At 38.6% G+C, this 23,036-nt stretch overlaps 1 protein-coding gene across 1 annotated transcript in view; it reads left to right on the plus strand.

Moving 5' to 3' along the window:
- The first annotated feature begins 18,193 nt into the window (after positions 1-18,193).
- The window catches only part of CHN2 (chimerin 2), a 67,189-nt gene continuing 62,346 nt past the window's right edge, over positions 18,194-23,036 (plus strand). Inside the window, exon 1 of the mRNA XM_086614329.1 lies at positions 18,194-18,373. Coding sequence (XP_086470455.1) covers positions 18,236-18,373 — 138 coding nt within the window. The 5' untranslated portion in view covers positions 18,194-18,235. The remainder of the gene's footprint in view (positions 18,374-23,036) is intronic.

The raw sequence follows: 23,036 nt of genomic DNA on the forward strand, positions 1-23,036 counted from the left end.
TACATATATTTGGGGAGGTGGGGGAAGGTGAGATGTCCTGATACCTAGATTGCTCCTTTTGGTTCATATAATCAGTTTTAAATAAAGTAGAACTACATACTGATTTTACAGAGCATCACAGATTATTTTAGAGAGGAAATTCAGCCCTGTGTTCCTATGGCACCTACTAGCTTTTCCTTAGCACACAGACTTCAAGGTCAGTGTTTTGGGGTTACTTTTCTTGATTCTACTTTGAGTTTAGTGTAATCTGATGATTGTGTAGGTTTGCCTCACTAAAGATGGTGTCTTATTAATCCTAAATTTCTGTCAGTTACACAGAAAGATCTCAAAATGTAATTCATGTTATGTATGTGAAAATATATTAATTGGCAATAGTTACTTAGTATGCAACGTGATGCTCATCCAACATCTGGAGAGCAGGTGTCAGCAGGGTGTGTGACTGACAGGGAAGAGATTTATCTCTCCGTGTGCATATCATAGGAGCTGGACTTTGTTCAGGGTGTTCTTTTGTATAATTTAGGATTCAAACTGCTTCAAACAAATGTAAAAATTGAAAATAATTTTAAATCCTTCATGATTATGGGAAGATGTCATTCATTCATAATTGACAAATTCTGCACTGTTCACAAGGAAATTCAAGCATCTGCTGCAAACAAAATCTGTAACACCAACAGATAAACTTGTGAAGGGTTGGGTTTTTTTTGTTGTCACCATTTGGCATTTTTCATCATTCCTCCATTTTTTCCATTGCTGTTTTCCACATTCTCCGCATTCACTTGCTTTTCTGTTACGTCTCTGTTACTTCATAGTCGTAGGGGTTTTAGCCTCAGATCTCTGCAATTCTACCACCTGATTTGTGTGGATTTCTTGATTAACTATATTGTGGAGACTGAAATCACCTCTCCTGATATGCAAATCACCAGACTAAAAGCTGGGACTCTAAATAAAACATGAACATTTATATCTTTGTGTCTTTGAGCTTTGCTATCACTATTTTCCTTTTTTTTTTTGCCTGCATAAATATCTTGTCAATGAAAGCAGGTCATTCTTGCAATGGGAATCATATCGAATGAACTGTTAGGGCTTCAGGTATCTAGCAGCTTTTAATTAATCACCACTGGCAGCGCAACTAGTGTGAATATTCTACCTTCCCAGTAACATTGGATTTCTGCCAATATCCTCATTTGTAACCATATTCCTTCCAGCAATGTTTTAATGATTTATTTTTTAAATAGAAGAAGGTTCGTTTAAAAGCACCGTTCAGGTGGAAGAGTAGCTTTTAAATATTGCGCAAATGTGATGATAGCCACCAAAGAATCAGATTGGTGTTGTGAGGAAGTCCTATTATAAAACATCTTTTAGGGTTTATTCTACAGAAATGCTGATAAATATGACATTCTCAGAGAATAATTCATGCTTTCAACTTCCTTATTTCATTCTAAAGTAATACTTGAAATATTTCTTAAAATTAAGAATTCTTTAAGTAGTAGACCAGTCAAAGGCAAAATGTCTTTTAAGGAAGTGAAGACTTTAGCAAAGTAAAAGAATTAAGGAAGAATGGTGACATTATTTGGGAACATTTTTAGTTAAACTATAGGCTTTTATAGATTTCCTTTGAAGAAAGAGTGAGTCTTACCCATGAGATTTTGGATTACTTGGTGTAGAGTCATTCAGATATTCATACCTGTGAATGCTCTTCCTATTCTGTTCCATCTTAATTGCTCACAGCAATTTTTGAGGCTGGTGGGGTTTGTCTGCGTTAGATTTTGCATATTCCTAGCAGTGTCTTGGCCAAGCCAGTGTCAGCAACAGTGAGAAACTCATCTAAATTTCCCTAGTGTGGAGAAAGCCTTAGAGCCCTAACTTATATTATTATGTAGAAAAATGTCAGTTAATTGCCTTCCTCATCGTTCTGAATTCCAAATAGATTGTTTCAGAAGCAGCATAAATGATTGTCTCTGCCTTTAAAGCATCAAAATTATGGTTTCTCGATTAAAAGCAAATATGATTACAAAAGGGAAACTTTTCGCTTTAAAAAAAAAAAAAATGAAGTCCCTTTTCCTTTTTGCTTAAGTGATTGTAAGAGACTAATGATGGTATATTCAAACTGGACCACTGAGGGTCTTTCACTCTAACCATCCAGAGGGTTAGGAACTGTTTTGACCCTCTGGGTATCCGTTACCCAGATTTACCAAAACAAGTGTATAGCTAGTGGCATTTCTTAGAGCATAACTGTTGAAATGGTCTCTAGCAGGTTTATAATGACATTGCCATCTTGTACACTACTAGCAGAGAATATACAGGATCTTCACACATCTCCAGAACTGAACAACTGCTAATTATTCTTTACTCGGTTATTCTCAAAGCTTCTTCTGAAACACAGGATTCGAGCTAAGCACAATGCAATTTACTAGAGTATGATGTAAACATTAGCAGTATTGAAAAGTGCTGGTTACTTTTGTCAGTCCTTCTTTCACAAAAATATTTTATATTTGTACGTAAGAAAAAGCTTGTAATTAAGTCAGCTTGAGCAAGGTTGTTAAAATTAAGCCTTAGTAAGACGTTTGCAGAGTGTATCTGACTGTATTTAATCATTGCAATAAGTCTTCCATGGATTCTCTTATTCTGCTCACTTAGTGACCTTTACAAGCTGAATATTTTCTCTTTCCCTCTGTCCTCATCTTTCTAAGAACAATGTCTATATTGTGGTAAAGTACTAGAGAGCTGTAACAGGCATTGAAATTGGCCATAAAATTGGTGTTAAATAATGAGAGTAAATGGGAATTTTCATGGCACTTGTTCAAATCACTCTACTGCAGAAAGTCAGACGCTACCATGAGAAGGTAGTCCTGAGACTACTTACTTACTGACTTACTGTCAGTCCTGAGACCTTATCTAAGATAATCCAGAATATTATATTATCTTTTCCTTAGAAAGAAACCTCAGAACACACACAGTGACGCACCAAGAGACTCCATTAGCCAGCAATTAAGTGAAAATGAGCAGAATTGTTCTGAAACCTATTTTTATTACTGAAAATGTTTGTACATATAAGACTTAATGGAGCCTGTATCTTCAAATTCTTATAATATTACTGCTACTTTAATTATGTTTTTACAATCCTGTCTTTATGATAGAGACAAAAAGACACAAGGAGGACACAGCAGTAGTCTGTGGGTTGCAAATGAAGCTGAAGAGCAATTCTGAATAGACATTGACAAAAGGAGGGAAGTTCTTCAGCTGAAATCCATAGCGAAAGTAGAAAGCCTGTCTGCACTGGAGGGGGCTGAAAACAGTTGAAGGCCAGGAAAGGTCTTTGGTTAAATTCGTGCAGAGGATCTGTGGAATGTCGAAATGTATTGTCCATAGTGAATTTTAGCTTACAAAATGCCTGTGATTTGCATCAGTGGATGAAAGAAAGAAGGGAGACCTGAATATTGCTTGCCCAAAATTCCATCACATCAGAGAAAGTTGCCAATGTTTTTTTCAAAGGCACTTTATGGACTGACAGGAAATCTCATGTCTCCTAGAGACCATGAAATCTCACCCTCCTGCAGTACCAGGGGAGTAAAGCACTCAGATGAAGCCACATAATCTTCATTTTAACAGTTCGTTGACTACTGAATGGAGGAGAAAACTTTCTAATTATTCTGCAGACAACGATAGTAAATATTTTCTTCAAGTAGTTACAGCTAAACAAAACTGGAAGAGGTTTGTCTGTTCCACTTGAATTTCATCAAATTTGATTTACTAATGTTCTAGGTCATGATTTGCAAATTAGGCTGATGTTCATCTTTGTCAGAGTCGGTGTGAACCAGTTGGTGCCTTTATTGATCCCTGTGAAATGGAATAGTTAAAGCCATCTTTTCAGAAGATGGCAACTTCTGACTAATGAGCACAAACTGTATGTAGCTATGTTTCTGGATGGATGAACTTGCTAATTATCCCTCTGGTCTTGGTTGAAAGCTTCTTTGGGAAGTTTCACCCTCGTCTCCGTTTTCCTTTGGAAGTGTGTGATGTGTCTGTGTGTGTGTATTTATGATTTGGCAATTTTCCTAATTTTTTTATTTCCTTTTATCCTTGGTACATATCAGTCTTTTCATCTAGTTCTTTTTATTTTGACAAGATGTCAAATGTAAGTGGTTTTCAAGCCAAAATAAATGAAAGCCTGTTTCATATCTTGAGTTAGAGAAAGTTTATCAATAAGTCTATGTGTAGGTGAAAATGCTACGTGCTTTTCTGGATTTGCATATCTCTTCCAATTTAGGCCAGTATTCCTTTTGTCTGGTGAAAATAATATGTAGAGGAGGGTCTCACTGTCTCTACTCTCTGACTGATAACTTTTTAAGGTGTCTGAGTGTCTTTTTTTCAAGATTTAAGATGAGAACATGGAGTAATGAGCAGTTGATGAATTTGTATTTCTTAGTATGGAAAAATATTGAAACTACACATCTGTCTATCTGGCATCCTATCTTCCTGTACATGTATGTATATACCTACACACAGAATGAACACATCAGCCAGTTACGCAGGTCTTTTTGGAACACCGAAGAAAAGTGAGCGTGAACATAGTGGAGTTCGTGTTGTTTTCAAACAGACTCCTGAATTTCAGGATTCAAAATGAAAATTCAGAAGGTTTGCAATGTAGATTTCTATTTATCCTTTGTTTCCAAAATATTTACATCTCTGTTTGAAATACCATCATGACTGACTAATATGTACTAACACATCTCAACTAATATGTACAAATAAGTAAGAGAGTGTGTGTGATAGAGATCTTTTTATGAATAGTATATCTCATAATTAAGTCTCAAAATATTCAACTTTATTGAAATTAAAGCATCTGTGAGTTACCAGATTGTTCATCACTTGGGAAATACTCTCCTACTTTGTATTTTGCAGAGGAGCTGATAGGATCTCCACTTTTTCCAGACTTGAGGAAAGTAGTTAGCAGTATCTGAGCTCCCTTATCCCTGTTCAGACTTTACAGATAAAAAGAACAGACTTAAGAGAAATGTCTGCTGTTCCCAAGTACAGAGCGGAAGTGTTCATACAATCAATGACAGGAGTTTAACTGAATGAATATTATTACTTCTCCTTGGATTTTTTCCTTTCAGCCTTCCCCTGTCCCCATGCACAGATGTTTTTCCAGTGTAATGAAGTGGCAGTGCATCTCACACCCCACGATGCTACGCAGGGTCTTGTCTAAGGCCCCCTCCTCCACATTTTCCACCTACCCCATCCACTCTCGGTTCTGATGATGTTTTTCATGATTTTCCTTCTACACCTTCAGCCCATGCTCGAGTTTATAACCGGTTTCCAACAGATTGGTTATAAACATTCACTTGGCAAGCGCGTTCACTGGGCACCTTGCTGAAGGGCTACATCAAACAGCAGCAGTGAGCTGGTTCGGAAGCGTGGCTTTTGGGGCTGCATGACGGTAGGTGATGTAGCACCAATTAAGTTTGTGCAGACGTACTGTGGACTGTTGTGGCACGTGTTATAGGAATGTTTTAGTGCTTCTCACTGGTCACAGAATGGCAAGCAGCATTTAGAGCAGTGATATGGCTTACTGCGCTTGCTGCTGCTGGGGATACTTTTCCTCTTGTTTAAATGACTCAACACATCATTCTTGGAAAAAGGGAGCACGGTTTAAATACTGTATTCAAATTTTTCATCTTGCATTCAAAGTAACATTGGTATTTCTTCTTACATTTAATGATGCCCTTACTGTGTGAATGGAAGCTGCATAACAAAACAAATGACTCCTGCTTTTGCTGTTGAAGTTGTTTGAACTTGACCCTGTCTCCCCTGACTATTTAGCAGCAGCTTCCTTGATTAAGATTTATTTCAGTTTATTTTAGCTCATGTTCAGGAGCACATTATTTTCTTTACTAGGTCAGAAAATATTTGGTTTTTCTTTTCTTGTCCAATCTTGCTCTTTTCTGTTAAGACCTGATTATATACAGAAATATATTCTAGTTTAGTAGCAATAGCAGATGTTCATGTTGGGGAGATTTTTGTTACCTTCTGGAGTTAATAGTGTTTTGTCTGGTATATTGATTATTGGCTGCTGGACAGTTTGCTCAAGGTCATAGATAGGAAACAAACCCAAGTTAAAAACATCCTCATAAAGGATGCCTTAGCAGCTCTTTTGAAAGTTTGGTACAAGCAAGTAAGCAAACAAACCAACCCAATTCTTTTTAAATTCTTTGTCTTTAAAAGTAATAGAAATGACCTTGATAGAGTGGAAATCAGCCTGCAGTTAAGTAACAGTCAGAGCTGCTGAGCTTCCTGTGTTTCTTTGCAATGTGTTATCCTTCTGTGGAAGGGTTGTTACGCATCTTACCTTATCTGTAGGTTACGGCACGCCGTCAAAGCAGAGTTGTGCAGCTTTGAGCAGCAGTTAAGAAAAGCATTCTTTGTGTTCTTCACTTCTGTCTTTCATTTTATATTCTTATAGTAGTGAAGAGCTCTATCCTACCTTCTCCCCAGCACTGTAAATTTTACTGCAGAATATTTTATTAGAAGATACCAAACACAATTTGGCACTTTGCTATGCCGATACTTTTAAACTGGGTTTTCTTAGTGAGGTAAGCAGTGACCAGTTTATCACTTGAAGGCTTTCTCCTCTTTAACAGTTCACTCAGTCCACAGCTTTCTTTCCTGAGAGCCTCACAGAGGTAGGCAGAGACGTGGTATTATTGTGGTTTTATATGTGATTTATACAATGTATTCAGTCTGCTCCCTGCTAATCCCTGTCTCCTGAGAGCAGTTCAGGCAGAGATGAGGAATAGGCTCGATCATGGTATCTCGGGGCTGGAAGAAACTCAAAAGATTGCCATTGCTGTGTCAAGACGAGATGTTTGCATATCCTGCTCTTAAACTCTTTCAAGGTTGGAGATTTCATGACCACCTCTGCTTATTTATTTAGTGTTTATTTATTTTTAACACTTTCCTAAGATCTAAGCTCTGTCTTCTTTTTTGCAGTTTAAGCCTATTACTGTCATGTCTAGTAAACACACAGAGAACAGATTCTTTTATTTCCTCTTGAAAGTGGCCTTTCTCCCTGTCTGCTACAGCCCCTCTCTGTTTTCTCTTCTTTAGGCCAATCTCTTTTCATGTCTTTCACATTTGCTAAATCCCTGCTCACTCCTGTTATTTGCTCCAGTCTTTCTCTAGATGTGATATCCAAACCCACACTCAGTATTGCAGCTAGAGGCTTTCTGAGTGGACGTTGCAAGGAGAGCTTTACTTATAAGGTGTCTTGTTGGCTGCGCTCTTGGTTTTATATCCCAGTACGGAATACTGGATTTGGCAGTTTTTGCAACAGACAGCATCAGTGATTCATGTTCATTTTATGATCCGTAACGTTGCCAGGATCCTTTTCTGTGGAGACCTGTCTAGTGGTTGCCTCTCTGGTGTTTTGAATGATGCTTACATGTTGGTTCCAGCTACTGTCTTGTCCTGGAGGCACCGTAGTCTCTCGCCATCATGAGGCTGAATGTGTATCCATTGAGTGGCCATAACGCTGGCATCTCCATGGCTCTGTGACTGAATGACAAAAGGAAATGCAGGCTTCCAAAACTCTTCATGTCACCTTTCAGGAGAGCCTCAGAAACATGGGCAGTGCAGGTGGAATATGTTCTGGGCGCTTGTGCATTGCTGTTTTCTTTCTGAGGAATATCTTTGCTCCTCCCTCATCACACAGCCAAAGTACATGAATGTACTCATGAAGTTACGAGTGCTGGTCATATGAAGCCTGTCCCATCAGTCACGTCGAATGCCATTGACTGAAAATCTTAGGGGAGAAGACCATCTTTTCATTATGTGTGTGTATAGTGAGTGTCTGTAATCGGCTTGTCATTGGCCGGGGAGTACAAATGTTACATTGCTGATTCTCCTACTAACAAAATTAGCAACAGGCTTTATGATATGATACTTTTTGCAAAAAACAGGAGTTGCTTTTCTTTGAAAACATCGGTGTCAGAGAGCCTCATAAGGTAATAGTAAGAAAGTGGTTAAAAGGTAGTAAAAGAAGGTAGATAAATATTTTCCTTCAAAAAGAATGTTCTCCTAATTTAAATTGCTTAAGAGTCATTGATGTGAAATTATTTGTGCTATTTGGAGGGCAAGTGAGACATGCTAATTGGTCTAAGTAGAAATTTCTTTTAAGAAAAATTTGAAGGCAAAAAAATTATGTTCTAGAAGTAATGAATACAACATAGTTTTTTATTTCATTCTATTTAATGGGGGCTTACAATCTTCCTTAATCCTTTTCGGTTGTTGATTGTAAAGTTAAAGCTTGCAGTCGGCTTATGACAATTCTGCCGAAAGCTGAACAATTCGGGCAATAAACTCCTTTCTATAAAGTCTGTTTTTACTGGGCTTGTCTTGAAAACTTCTCCTCCAACTCTTCTGTTGTTCTCTATGTCAAGCTGAGCTGAAAAATATGCTTGTTTCTAGTCAACTAGAATTACTGAAAAATAATTAGAATTGTTCCAAACATAAAATATATCAGATTAAGCTTCCTTTGGGAAAACGCCTCACTGCCTGCTCTGAATGAACACACTGTTATTAACTCTTGGATCTTGTTTCTCTGCTCTTTTTGTGTACTGAACAGAGAGCCAGGTGCAGCTACCCACCTTATTGTTTCCCTTCCTCTTTCATGTTCTCTTCATGGATGCATTAAGGCAGTAGTTGAAATAGGTAGATATATAATGTTATGCTATGCTGGCCCTTCTGAATTATAGACAGATTGCTGTCCTAGGGGGTTTTCTAAATTTTCATTTCAACATTTCTAGATTTCAGCTTTGGCCACTGGATAAGGAAATTTGTCTTGTGCAATGAAGTTGAAGAGAAATAAAATTTTTCTGAAATTAGGGTTATCTTATTTCCATAGTAGTACTTCTTCAGGGTATCTTCAGATCTTCGGTGCAGTGTGGCTTGGATGTCAGTGCTTGCAATGAAAATCTATCACATTAGGGGATGCTCACCTCCTGCCTTCATGATTCCCAGTAGTTTTGTGATGAGTTATCTTGCAGAGTGGTGTAGGATTTTAATACAATAATCTGTACATTAGCAGGAGTATGTCATGCCAGGGCTAAACCATCCTGGCCAAAAGAGGAGCCACAAATCCCAGGGCATTAAAATTCAGTAAACTTCAAAATTGTGTAAACATAATATGTTAAATTAGCTTAGATAGTATTTTTTTGAAGAAGACTTATTTCCTTCTCAGTGTTGACAGTACAGCTAACTCCACACCTTGAAGAATATGCTGTAACATTGTAAAAAAACTTGTAAAACTAGACTAAGTGTACAAGTCAGGGATTTCTTCTGGGGTGGGGAGAGGCAATCAGGTTTGACAGGCTGAGAGTCAAGGCTGGAGTACACAGAATCTCCCAAACATGAGCTTCCAAAGGCCTTTGCAGAGTGCCAGGAGAGCTGTGCTGGGTTTCATTTCTCTTTGAGCATGCTTCAAGATTAGATGTCACCAAATGTTGCTGGATTAGTAGTGATTTAGGCTGTTTCACCATACATCTTATTTCCTGAACAACTTTTTAAACAGTTTTGACATTCACTGCTGATTCATAATTTATACAACTATGAATTTTCAGTGTTTTCTCCGTGTTTTCTCCATATTTTCTGGAAAAATGGCCAGAAATGCCTGCGCTGCAACAACATTTTTGGTTTAATATTGGAAATAATACCTTTTTCTAAGCCAGAAAATTACCACCTCACATTTGAATTGAAAGCCACCACTTAGTTTTAGTGGAGAGAGAGAGAACCCTTTTAATTTATCCTTTGTATGGGACTAGTAAAAGCAAGCTATGGAGCTCTTCAAGGCAAAATATGTTTTCACTAATGAAACTTATTATTTGCTTTACATAATTTTCCTCAGTTTTGTACTTTGGTTTTGTCTATTAGCATAAGAGTCCTAAATGATTCAAACCCTCTGATCTCTCCCCTTGCTCATTGTCTAGTGAGATGGGCCAGAGTGATGGAGAAAACCAACTGGTCACCTGGGGAAAGTGGCCCTTGTTTTAACACAGAAATTGAGGGCTGTATGGAAAATGATGAAATTGTTCTTCGTAGCCATTATCTGTGGGAAAAAAAACTTCAGTGTATGTGTGCTCAGAATAAGGCTAATTATTCTGGGCTCCTACCACCGGGAAACAGCCACTTTTCTACCTGCAAATTTTCTGTTCTTTCCACAACTAAGAATTCTCTTAGGTGCATCTGCCTGACTTTGTGTGTGCAAGCCCATTCAGAGCAGGAGAGGGAAAGCTAATCCCAACTGAATTTCAGTCACCTTTGCCTTCTGGGGTATATAGAATTTCCCTTGAAGTTTGTGCAGTGTCTGTGGTTGGCGCAAAACAGACCTCCTGGCTCCTTTGATACTTGTAAGCCTCTGCTCCACCAATTGTGCAGGCTTTAGGTTTATTTCCAAGTTCGGTCCAACATTCTGGTTTTGATCTAGAGACCCTGATGTTATTTTGATCTTTTATCTTGCTGTAACTTTGTCTTCTAGTGTTTGCTCCTAGTGGCGAAGTTGGTTACAATCTAAATAATCATTTCAGGCTAAAGGCTTTGGTGAGCACAGGAGAGGATTTTTAGATTCTGGGGCACCTGGATGGTCTGGCAGATCTGGAGCTTCATTTCAGGGAATACTACAGCATCTTTCTTGCCTAAAGCCAAGTGCTGAAGTTGTGGCCATTTCAGACGTATGGATGCTAAAAGATGTTGGAGTGAAGATTTCTGTTTAATGGAGGAGGAGGAAGAACATGGGATTTGATGGGCTTTATGTGGATTCTCAGTAGAACAAATCTTTTAGCTCATGAAGAGCAGGAAAGATAGAAATCACAGTGTCCAGTGTAGTTCAGTCAGTTGCTAGTTAAATGCTAAAAATTTCACAGATAAATTTGTATTTTTCTGTAAATGGTGTTGTGAGAAGAATACAAAATGTGCCTCCGTTTGCTCAAGGAGTTATTTCCAGATTGCTTTTATACTTCATATATATAGCTATTTTTTATATATATACATATATATTTACATTTGGGGAGAAACTTGTGCTTACAAGTAATTTTGAGGGTGGATGAGTGCTTGTACTGTTAACTCTTGTATCTTTCTGAGGTAGATTGAAAGTGTTGGGATTTATTCCATATGTACATGCAATCAAGACAAATCTATATTTTTAAAAAGAAGCAGATTGTGAATCCTAGATTAAACTCACACTTACGTTCTCTGGTTTAAAGGTTTTATTTGACTTTCTGTGGGAATGAAAGTTTATCCGTTTGTTCCTTGTCACCATTTTCATGTACTGAGTGGCTTTTGTTTCCATGAAAGAGAAGATTGCATGTGGTGGTCTCTTCTAACCCAGCTTCTGATACCCATTTTTAAAATTAAACTCCCAGCTAAAAACATGCTTTGGGGGGGTCATTAAGGTCTATAAGGATGACAGGAAGGCAGCACAATTCCCAGATAATAAAGTCATGTAGCGCTGCTAAAGATGAACGTCTGAACAACCTCCTCTCTGAGATAATACAGCTTTTTCTTGATTATTTTTTTTTTACTTATAGAAATACAAAGCTAAAAAAAACTGAGTTCATACGCTTTCTTCTCTGAGTTGCTGTATGCGCACATAGAAACACACCACCTACACGTGGCAATTCCTCTGATTTTGCTCTCTCTTTGCTTCTGCATTTGCTTTTCCTCTTGTTCCTGCCCCTCAGAGCTCAAAAATGTTTGCATCAAGGTATTATTCCTAGGTAGGAGTTTCAAGGGTATGCTACCGCTATTGTTAGTGCCGTGCTAGAAGAGAAACGCCGAGCTGGGAAAGAAGCGCAGTAAGGACTTGATTGAACTCCCCGAGGTCTTCCATTGAAGATTCTCATTATCTTGAACCGACTTTCGTTCATCTTGTGCTGTATTGTACCTTAGTGACTCCAGGGTAGAAAGTCAGCTGCTCCAGTTTAGTGCGTGGCGTGTAGATTATTGAATAAAAAATGTCAGGTTTATGCATTTGCTATTCAGAAATAAAAAAACCTTCATCAATTTAAAGTTTTTCTGAGCGAAATAATGAGATTTACTCAAAACAAGAACAGGGGTCTTTCTTTCCAGTCAGACATAGCGGTGAAAATGCGTTGGTTTTATCCTAAGGGATGAAACAGTCTTGAAACCGCAATTTTTCTACGTGTGTGTCGAAAACGTCCGGGGAAAAAGAAAAAAAAAAAAAAAAAAAAAAAAAAAAAAAAAAAGAAAATTAGCTCGTGATAGACGTCCTAACGGAACGAGCCCGCCCGCGAAAGCTGAGGAAGCCGTGCCCCCTGCCGGCCCCTGCGCCGCGCCGCCCGCCCGCTTCCTGAGACCTGGAGGAATTTAAAACAAGGTCTAAATCTAGAAACCTTGTTTTGCCGAGATTGTTACACTTTTTATCAGGAGTCAGTCACCGTACGTAGGCAAAAAACGCTTTTAAGATGCTGTATAACAAAAGTAGTCTTACTTTATATTATAAATAAATACTAGAGTGACAAAACTGCAGTAAACTATTTTTTATCCGTTTGACCAGATTTTATGCAATTATGTGTATTTTTTTTTCACCATTGATACGTATTATTCTTCCCAGAAATCCATCAATAAAACCACCTCTTCTGTTTCCATTTTTCTGTTCTTCTGTGTAGTCATGTTCTAGTCACAGTTTTGAATCTGCAGAATTTCTTCCTTTATGATGGGTGAAGTAGTCCTCATTAATAATAAAGCAGAATTTCTTTTTATATGTCATTTATTTAAAATTGAGTATATTTACAATATTTTTTCCGTTTCTTTCAAAATTTAGGTGGAGAACAGACCAAAGTACTATGGAAGAGAGTAAGTATTTTTCTCTTTTAAGTACCTGTTGGGAGTATCCAAAAGTTGTTGTTGTAGTAGAACTAAAAAAAAAAAAAAAAAAAGACACAATAGAGGTCTTCTAAAATATTTTTTTTTTACCTTTCACTTCAACTGGGAGCTAAATATATCAAAAGCCTAATAGTTTAGCTATATTGTCCAGTTCTGCTGCACACAACCCATGGACTGTGCTGTTATGTGAGCCTGCGTGTTTATTTTCATTTTCTCATAGCAGTTTGGAAAAAAATTCTTGTCTGGAATATTTCTTCCTTTTATTTTGATTGTCACTCTAACTTTCCAGTGGTCTTGCAATGGCCTGGGGAGGAGAGAAGCAACTTGCCTCTCTGACTGTTTTTTTGTGTATGTTCCTATGCTTTCACCACCCTACATGGTTGTGGAAGTATGCGTGTGTGCTACTGCATGTGTAAACGCTGTTCTCCCTGCTAAAGTTATAAGGTCCGAAATACCCAGGTGTATTTTGTTGTGAGGAAAATAAATGTACCACTAGAGTATAATTCCTTTTTGCTCAGCAGTTGTCTTGCCAATAAATAGCTTGAAAGGGGCTGGATCCTGCATTGGCATGGAGATTTGGGCAGGTGAATATGAAAGGAAAAGCTGCTGCAGCAACCACTCAGATCTGGCATTTGGCCTTTACTAGAGTAGTCTGCTGAGGACCTAGCCCTTATCACTAGCTAAATTACTTAGATCACATGTTCTATTTTTTCTTCCATCCCAGACACATCACCTGTGTTTAATGATCCTTTTTCACTCTCAAAAAGCGTGAGAGCCGGTAGCTTTGCCCCTTAATACCAGTTTAATTTTTAAAACATTATCTTTGACAACAGGGAATTCAGATTTAGCCACTAGAGTACAACAGAGCTGAAGACATTGCCTACCCCAGTAACCCATCATGCTTCCTATAGCAGGACTTCTAAACCATTACTGCGATCTCTTAACCAGGAACCTGCCAGGCTGTTGACATTCTCTGGGTTTGTGGAGCAGCAAGGCTGGCAGGAACTCTTAAGAAATCACCTGGGTGAACCTGCCCAGGCAAGATCACATTAGTTGTTACAATTGGAAGGATTTCAGGACTACTGGAGACAGTCCTATAAAAGCAATTGACTCAGGGCTCAGTAGTGCTTGGAAAGAGAATCAGGAATTTCTAGGGAAAGAAATAGAAAATATGTAATTTCTTATTATATAAATCTATGATGTAGTTGCATTTTAAATAGTGCATATACTTGTGGTCCCTCTCTACCCCTTTTTCCTCCCCTGTTTTTAGAAAAGTTATGGAATAACAGCAAAGTACAATAGCAGTAGAGCAAAGCAATGCAGCTCCTACCAGAGGAGAAAAATGAACAGGTCTTCCTCAGTGGGTGTCCAAGAGAGGGACATGCACAGTGTCCCTCTCAAGTTCATTGCCACGAGGTGCTGAGGAGGCCAAAAGCATAAAGATATTAAATGGTTTACAAGTGAGATTCTCAGATTCATAAATGGTAAGGTCACAGCTTGTCGGATATGACTTCTGGCTAAACCAGTGATGGATGGACAGGGATGTGAAGTGAAAGAAATATGTCACTGCTTCCTGTACTCTTTCCGTAAGCATTTCTTGTCGTCTGCTGTCAGAGGCAGGTGTTTGAGATCAGAGGATCTCATACTGTGTAGAAGCTGGTTTTATGCCTTTAGAAAAATGTACCAAAAACATCCATGAGAAAACTTGGATAACTGAGTAATTAGCACCCATGGTTAAAGAAATTTCACAGCTGTCCCAAGTATCCTGCCCCAGTGATTTCTTAAATTGATTGTTAGGAGAGATTTTTTTCCTAATATCTAACCTAAAGCCTGATATATTTTATTATGAGCTACTGGAGTGAATAGCTTATGCTCATTATTTTTAACTGGAGTTATGAATTGCCATGAGTTTACTGGTAAAGACATGCTTAAATTATGTCATCTCAGGGATGCTCATTTTAATTTGGATGTGGTAATAAATGAGTGTGTCCCCACCAGTACAGACAGAAAATATGAATCAATTTACATAATTTTGAATAGAAAGTCACTCTGGAAAGATCACCTAAACCTAATATTTCTAACATATATTAATTGTGAGAAGACAATGTAAAGAGAACGGAACAAGAATTGTGTTTGTATCCAATGTGTTTTTCTTCTCTTTCCCTACTGAGCCAGAGGCAGTGTTAGAAATGTGCCACTTCATATGTATAGTCAGAAAAGAGAAAATGCTGAAGGCCAGTACGTTTTAGTGCCTTCTTTTTCAGACAGCAGTAAAAATAGAAACTTTCAAAACCTCTGAGGAGACCCTCGGAGACTTGTCAGCTGGCAAAATGTGTGTAGGACTGTAAAGACTGCATTTGTACTTATGGCAAGATCACCGCTAAACATTGATTATTTGAAGTTAATTGTGCATCCTAGGGCCTCTTTCTTTCTTAAAATAGCAGTGACAAAAGAATCAGAGAAGTACTGGGATTTTCCAACAGTGAATGAGGAACTTGCTGAAATAGAGAAAACAGTATCTTTCTCAAGGCCACTCTGTATCTTCTACTTAAATATATGCAGAATAGACTTTTGAATAATTGTTGCCATTTTTTGTCTCAGTTTTGCTTACAAAATTGAGGAAGCAATATTAATATAAAAATAAAGCAAACTGATAATAAGAATGACCTCTCATTTTAAGTCATCTCCATTTAAAAAAAAAAAATGCCTTTGTGCCTCATTTTCAATTCTGTCGTAAGGCGTCTAGAAAGGAAACAAGGAAGAGGGGCGTAGACTGTTAGAAGAGAAAAGTTGTGAAAAGACAGGGCGTTTACAGAAAAAAGTCTTTGGGTGCGGTTGAAGGGTCATACTGGCTTATACCGACTGAAACTTCACATACGGTGTAGTTTTTGTTTTGCCTCCATGCAGGACTTTCCCAGGCTAGAAGACTGTTGTGCCACTTTTAGATGCTTGGACCCTGTCCTGATGGCTTAGACCACAATGTGCTGCAGCGCAGAAGTTTTAGATTGGTTTCCGGGGTGGAGGGGGGCGTGTTTCTGGTCAGATGGTTCTGTAAGTCACTGAAATGTCTTCTCTTAGGTTTCATGGGATCATTTCTCGGGAGCAAGCAGATGAAATACTTGCTGGCGTAGAAGGAGCATATATTCTTAGAGAAAGCCAGCGGCAACCCGGCTGCTACACTCTTGCTCTCAGGTAAATGCTTTTTTAATAGAGGCTCATAGTTCAAATGTAAATTTGTTTAATGGAGGGGATTATACCAATTCCTTTGGAGTGAACTGTATCTCCACCGTTACTTGAAACGCTTCGTGGTGTCAGAGTGATTTTACACCCTCTTGTCAGCAGGTCAGCCATTGCAGTACTGCAGCAAATCAGTCACTCCCTCAGCACTTGGCTAGGAAGTCCCTTTTCAGAACCAGACTCTGCCCATTTTCAAAAATTTTTGCTACCTAGAGTTGTGTGTTGTAAAGATGGAGCTTCTCTGTGAGAAGAGTGTAAGGGATGTGAGTGAGTACAGAACAGGAGAGTGTCCTGGTAGAGGACACAGCCAAGTTGTCCTCTGAGCTCAGTGACGTGTTGTACACAAACATCGGCAATTGTTGGCAATAATAACCCTGGATAAACCTGGAAAATCATGAAGTCCAGTGGCCGACCAGCTGTCAGAGGCAGCATACTGGACTTCAGTTTTTGTCCCTAACTGGAATTCAAGCTTGCTGTAGAAATACAGTGTGAAGCGTGGGATGCTGCTGCTCAAAGAAGTAAGTGTCTGCTATTCAACTGAATGAAAAATGCAGTGGGAGCTCAAGCTACAACCTCACTGCCCCTCACAGGTGCCTTTCCTTGAAAATACAGCTGCTCCTCGCTTAGCTGAGCTGTTCAAAACCTGCCCACACAACAGTCTTAAAGCTGCTATGGGTTAGTGGCAAGAGGACAAGATATTGTATTGGGTTTTGACAAAACAAACTCCTTGGCAATATTTTACAGTGTTTCTAGCACTATTACTCCTGTGGGATCTACGCAAAATAAAAGTCTGCATTTTCACCCTTCTGCTAGTAAGCCAGAAGGAAAATTCCTTTAAGGAGTTATCCCAAGTAGCTGTGATACGATTCTGAAATCATCCTCAGAATTCATATTGATGTGCAGATGGTAGAGCTGGAAAAGCTGATGAGTCATGCCAACTAAAAAGTGGTATAAATGAAAAGCAACTTTTGTCTGCTGAAAAAGAACAAACATTTTTTTAGAGTTTTGGAGAAACATTTCAAAATAAAAAATGAAAAGAATTACTGAAGGATAGTGATTATGGCAAAATGCCTGTTGTTTTGACACATCAGTATGATTTCTAAATCCATCTGAATAATTATTTGCAGAATCATAAACTGAATTTGATTGTAAATCGGAAATTCATACCAAAAACGTGGGTGAAAAAAATAAGAGGCTTAAACACCCAACCAAGTATGCAGACATGCACGTTTGATGTAAGATAAGGAGCTTTTAACCCAATGTCATATCTTTGAATCTTTTAATCGAGAATGAGATTCCAGCCTCGGTGTTATAAACTGAATGTGCTATACAGCACTTTGCTTTTAAAACTCTTTAAAAACCCTGTAGATTATACCTGTCATAAATAGCTGCATAGGGCCACAGTTATCCCACAGAACTTTGGGTGTTTAATTGGGCCTCTGAACAGGAGCTTGATCTCCCTGGTTTCCTGCCAGAAGATGATTCAGACCCTTAGGATTTTAATTACTTGCTAGAGATGCCCATTTCTCTTCATTGACTGTAAATATGCCCATGGTGATGAAGCATCCAGTTTCTGCACCTCAGAAACATTTCGGGATCGAAGAAGCCTTAACATAGTTACGCATCCCGGTATGAGGTCTTGTCAATGCAAACATGCTTTTCCAATCGCTGCGGTAGTCCCTTTAGGAGTTAGATTTAAACCATGTGCATCTGGGTCACGTGGCTGGTTTCAGAGAATTGTCCTCGGTTCTGTAGCTCGGCCCACGAGGTGCAGTCAGGTTTAGGTTTGAACTTGAGTTGGTGTATCCACAGAGATCCATTTGCAGCCGTGTTCATATTCCATATATAATACAGATATATGGACTCAGCGAAATTACCTTCTGAGTGTTTTGACAGTATGAATTCTCTCTCTCACTCTTTTTTTCTCTCACTCCTTTTTTCTGGTATTTGCAGATTTGGCAATCAGACCTTAAACTACAGGTTGTTCTATGATGGGAAGCACTTTGTTGGGGAGAAAAGATTTGAATCAATCCATGATCTAGTTACAGATGGCTTGATAACATTGTATATAGAAACAAAGGCTTCTGAGTATATTTCCAAAATGACAACAAACCCCATCTATGAACACATTGGATATGCCACTTTGCTTAGAGAAAAAGTGTCCCGGAGGCTGAGCAGAACAAAAAACGAATCAAGAAAAGCAAGTGTTACGAGTGAAGAAAATACCCCAGTTGAAAAGGTAAGTATTTAGTTTAAAATTTTGACAATTAAAACCAGTCTTTCTATCAAATCTGAGAGAAAAAAAGTGTTTTGCCTAAAGACCTGTTTCTATTTTTCTATACTTCATTAAGTATTACTATCCCACTGAAAAGTTTATATCCTGTTAATGTGATCGTGGCTCCAAACTAATATTTGACTGGAGCGTATGATGAAAGCCGTCTAGTAAGTACTAAATGCAAATGTTTTCACTGTGTAAATATATATGTACACTTGGTTTACTTAGGAACCGCATCTAAAATTTTTCACAAGTTATGTTTCTTTGTCCATGTATACTCAAGCATATTCTGCAGTAGGATTATGAAACTGGTTCCCACTGACCCTTCACCACAGCTCAAGTTTGTTACCTTTCCATTCACAGTGCAAAGCTCCGCTTTTCTGCCAAATCTTTGGTGGATGGGTCTCAAATTGGGATATTGTGTGTTTTCCTCCCTTTCTTCTTGCTCTTCTCTTTTGAAGTGGGCTTTCCTTGATCTCCTTCCCTCATGCGCCTATATCCCATAGCATTATATGGATAAGGATTTGTTTACATGATGATAAATTGAGAATTTTGTGCAGTTAGCACCCATCTGAATATGTAAAATTAGAAATTCTTTTACATGCAAGAAGCAGTCTTGTAAGCAGTGACATATGGATATTTTCATTTCCCAGATGGTAAGGCAGTAAGAACTGTCAAACAAAACTTTTTTTTGAGTCTGGTGTTTGTGCTGAATTGACTTCCTGACATTTGTAAGCGTACTTCTGCAGTGTGAGTGATGATTTTAGCATTCAGTGCGCTGGCTAGCTAGTTGGGAACTAGCGACGGTTTGTATTTGGGAAGCAGGGATTGAATTTGCCGTCATGCAATAATATTGAGCATGAAAAGAGATCAGCTTTTTTATGTGTATCCTCATCACTCTAGGGCATTTCTAGCATAGTTGTTATCTGTTGGGCTTACATATCTGCATAGGCTGGTTATATAGTGGTTTGGATTTCTCAGTAGTAATACTTGCTCAAGTAACTGACCTGTCATGTAAACCTATTCATTCTCTGTGACAAATGAATTCCATTTACAATGACATTTTTTAGGGAAGGCATACTGCTACAGGGAAGTCCTTTGGAGAATGGCACAGCAACAAGTCCTCCATTCAAGTTTTATTTCAAAATGAACCACCGATTGCAATAGGGTTTGTTTCAATTAGATGGTATTGTAATATGTGAGAGGAGTCGGTTTCGTGATTTTTCAGTTGGTTCCTGCGATTGGACACTGGTTGGTTGTGAGTGCTGTAACAGGCACAAGAAAGTAAATTTTAATTTTGAGGCACACTAAGAAATAAACACAGCGCAGTGTGACAAACTTTTTTATGTAGGTTGGAAAACGATCCAGAGGATGTTCTGGAAAAGTTTGTTTTATATCAACAAAATACTGGACCATCATTGTGATGACTATAAATATTGCTTCACGACTGTAGTGTAATAAAGCAATCACGAGTTCAAAATCATGCTACATTCTCGAGGAAATCAGGACGATATTTTTTTGTGCAAGGAAAAACACAACAATTTCAAAATCATATTCAGTTTTACTTACAGTTCTTGCGGTTGAGGAGCAATGATCCTTTCTATCTCTCAGAGACTTTGGAGGGGTTTGTTCTAGTACCATATATTTCCTTACTCTGTTTTCTGTTGTGCTTGGGAGTAGATGTCATTTTTCAGGGTAGGAAGTTTTGAGTAAATACTGTAAAAACTCCTTTAAACCAAAAGAAGGCAAACTGTTCCTGAAGGGACCCCTGCCCTCTCTCCTTCACCACTGCCTTTTTGTTGATGTACTGTTATGCAGCTACACAGTATGTGACGCTGGAAAACAGCTTCAGATTAAAACTAGCTCACTCAGAAGAAAAAGCCTGTGAATTTTCAGCCAGATCTGCTACCTGATCCACCTCATATGAGTGGAAAAACAATGTAAAGTAAAAGGCAAGATTTTCTTCTGACAACAGCTCAAAAAATGATGATATTGGCTTAAAGTGAGCAGAGAGCTGCATCCTTAGTTTCAAATACCTGTGCTTGAAAACGTTTGGACTTGATGTAACTTCCTGTCAATAGTGAAAATACACCTCTGGACCTCGTTAATGATTGGATTAGGTTTTCTTTTGTATTGCATCTGAATGAAATTGAAGTGTTTAGAGTATTATTTACCTCCAAGGTGGTTCATGATGCAAAAGGTAGTACCGCAGGTCCTTACCCTATGTGGACAGGTGCTCACCTGGATTTCCGTATGTGCAGGCAGCAGCAGCCTGCAAGACTGGGCTGTGTGGCTGCGCTGTCATGTAAAAAATAGCTGGCTTCAGCTAAGCCATTACGTTGTTGGCAGCCCTCTCTGCCTTCCTCCCACTGAGGGGAAGCAGCAGAAGGAGGAATAGCAGCTGTTTCTAACATGTTTTTCTTGCCAGGAAGAGTAGGACCAATCACAGCTACAAGAGGAGCAGGGGCTAAATAGGCAAGGTGATTCGTTCACAGGCTGAAAACCTGCCGTAACAGCTGAGGCCTTGCTAGTGATGATTAGGACTCCCAATGGGCTTCTTTTAGTTTTCCATCATCTGATGGAAATCCACGTGAATAAAGTTTGCTTCAACTAAATTATTAGCAACTGAGAGAGATTAACAGAAGTATACACGGTGAAGCTTACAATTGTTGCTTTGTATGTTCCTGGGGAAAGCTCATGAGTGGTTTGGGTAGCAAAGACTCAGGAGTCATCATTCCCATTTCTTCCTCACAGTAACCTCCGATAAAGTATGGACTGGGCTGTGGAATAAACTGGTGAAGTACCTAGCATTTGTGAGTAATAGCATATAGGAACAGATGATGATAAAGGAAATTTAATGTTTGTTTTTATATAAACTTTCAAAGTCCTCTAAAATATAAAAATAATATGGGGAAGTGGTAGTTCAGTGGGAGCTACATCAGATGTTTTGCTTGAGGCTGTCATGTGTTGTACAGCATTTTAGATGAAGGACATTAGTTTGCCCACAAATCAAAACCTTCACCCACTTCAATTACTCCAATAAATTTCAGACCCATAGAAATAAGTGAATGAATATGCAGTATGACATTTTTCTGCAAAGTAAATTCTTTACTGCATGTGTGAAAAATCATTGTGTTTTTTGTAAGGTCTGTTTTCTCTGGCCAATTGAACAAGTAAAATGTCATTTTTTTCATAATTGAGCTGGTTTATTTGAAAGTGCTGCCTGGAGTATTTTGAATGTTTCAGAAATGATGGAGTGAAAGGGAAAGCCATACATATAGGACAGAAACTTCCCTTATTTCTCAAGAGAAAGGTGAGAATGCAGCACTCTAAGGTTAAGCATCAGTACTCTTCTTACAGATTAGGCTTTTTACAAGTGAGATTTTGTTTTATACTGAAACCAATTTCAGTGTGAAAGTGCAGCTGAAGGCATTTGTCTCCTTAGCGGGTTTGTTAACACCATCTGGGGAGTCTGCTCATTCCATTGCCTCCCACGCTGACAGTGGAGATTATTCAATGTCTCAGTCACTCCAGTGCCGATGCTCCCCGTGGGGTAGGTCAATGGAAGGGGGCCACCAAGGCACGGGCTAGCAGGAGGAGCACGCATTCGGATGAAATGTCTTGGTAGTGCCTGGGGTACCTGTCTGTTCTCATAATGATAATTTCTTCGAGGTTGTAATTAGTGGAGTCATGCCCATTTCAGAAGGGAGGTGTGATGCATGGGCTGGATTAAGCTGTTGTTGTTCATGCCCTTTTACCTAACATTTTTTGTACCAGGCCTAAGAAAACAATTATGCTTTAAGATGCTTAATGCTGTAGTTTCATCCAAAAGTTATTTCTGCCTAACTTTAAAGATGTCCTAGATTTGTAGACACAGATTCCAAATTTTGGTCAGAATACTTTAACGGATCTTTAATCCGAAAGGAGCCACAATGATTTTTAGAAATGAAGTGTTGTGGGAGTATAGCATGCTGCAAATACTTTCTTACCAGCATAGGCACTTGTCATTTTAACAGGAGTCAGCTTCAAAAATGATTTTGAATAGAGAAATAGTTTTTTACAAAGAACATTTGAAGATTGTATATTGTCTGTTTAGGGTTGCAATTTAAGCTTGGGCAAGTTGTGATCACCTGCTTTCGTGTTTGCTCTGCTTATGGAATTCTGTACTTGAGGCAAATGAACATATACTAGAAGATGTAGGGCAGATAAGTACCTGGTACTAGTACGTACTGTAATTAATTACCAGTAATTCACCATACTGGTGAATGTAAAAGTGTAACTTGCTGTAAGCAATTAATCTTCGCATGTAGGAGAGAAAAAATTGCAGTAGTCTGTCAGTAAAATACGTAGTTCTGAAACGTTTATCGCTGTCACATTCCATGTTATCCTGCAACTTCTGCCCTTACTGCGTCAGCAGTCTTTGTGTCCCAGGCAAGGAGAAAATCCTTCTTTCTAATCTTACCCCAGCAAGTGTAATTTGGGAAAATATATTCAAAGAATTGAAATGTTGGAAGTAAATGCAAGCTGGAGTTTCTTGAATGTTCTGATCAGGTAAAAACTCTCACAGTTGCTGATGAGAAACTGTCCCAGTTCCCTGTTCTTGCACCTTCATTCTCACCCCTGTGAC

This window comes from Tauraco erythrolophus, chromosome 7 (assembly GCF_009769465.1).
Source record: "Tauraco erythrolophus isolate bTauEry1 chromosome 7, bTauEry1.pri, whole genome shotgun sequence".
Classification (NCBI taxonomy): domain Eukaryota; kingdom Metazoa; phylum Chordata; class Aves; order Musophagiformes; family Musophagidae; genus Tauraco; species Tauraco erythrolophus.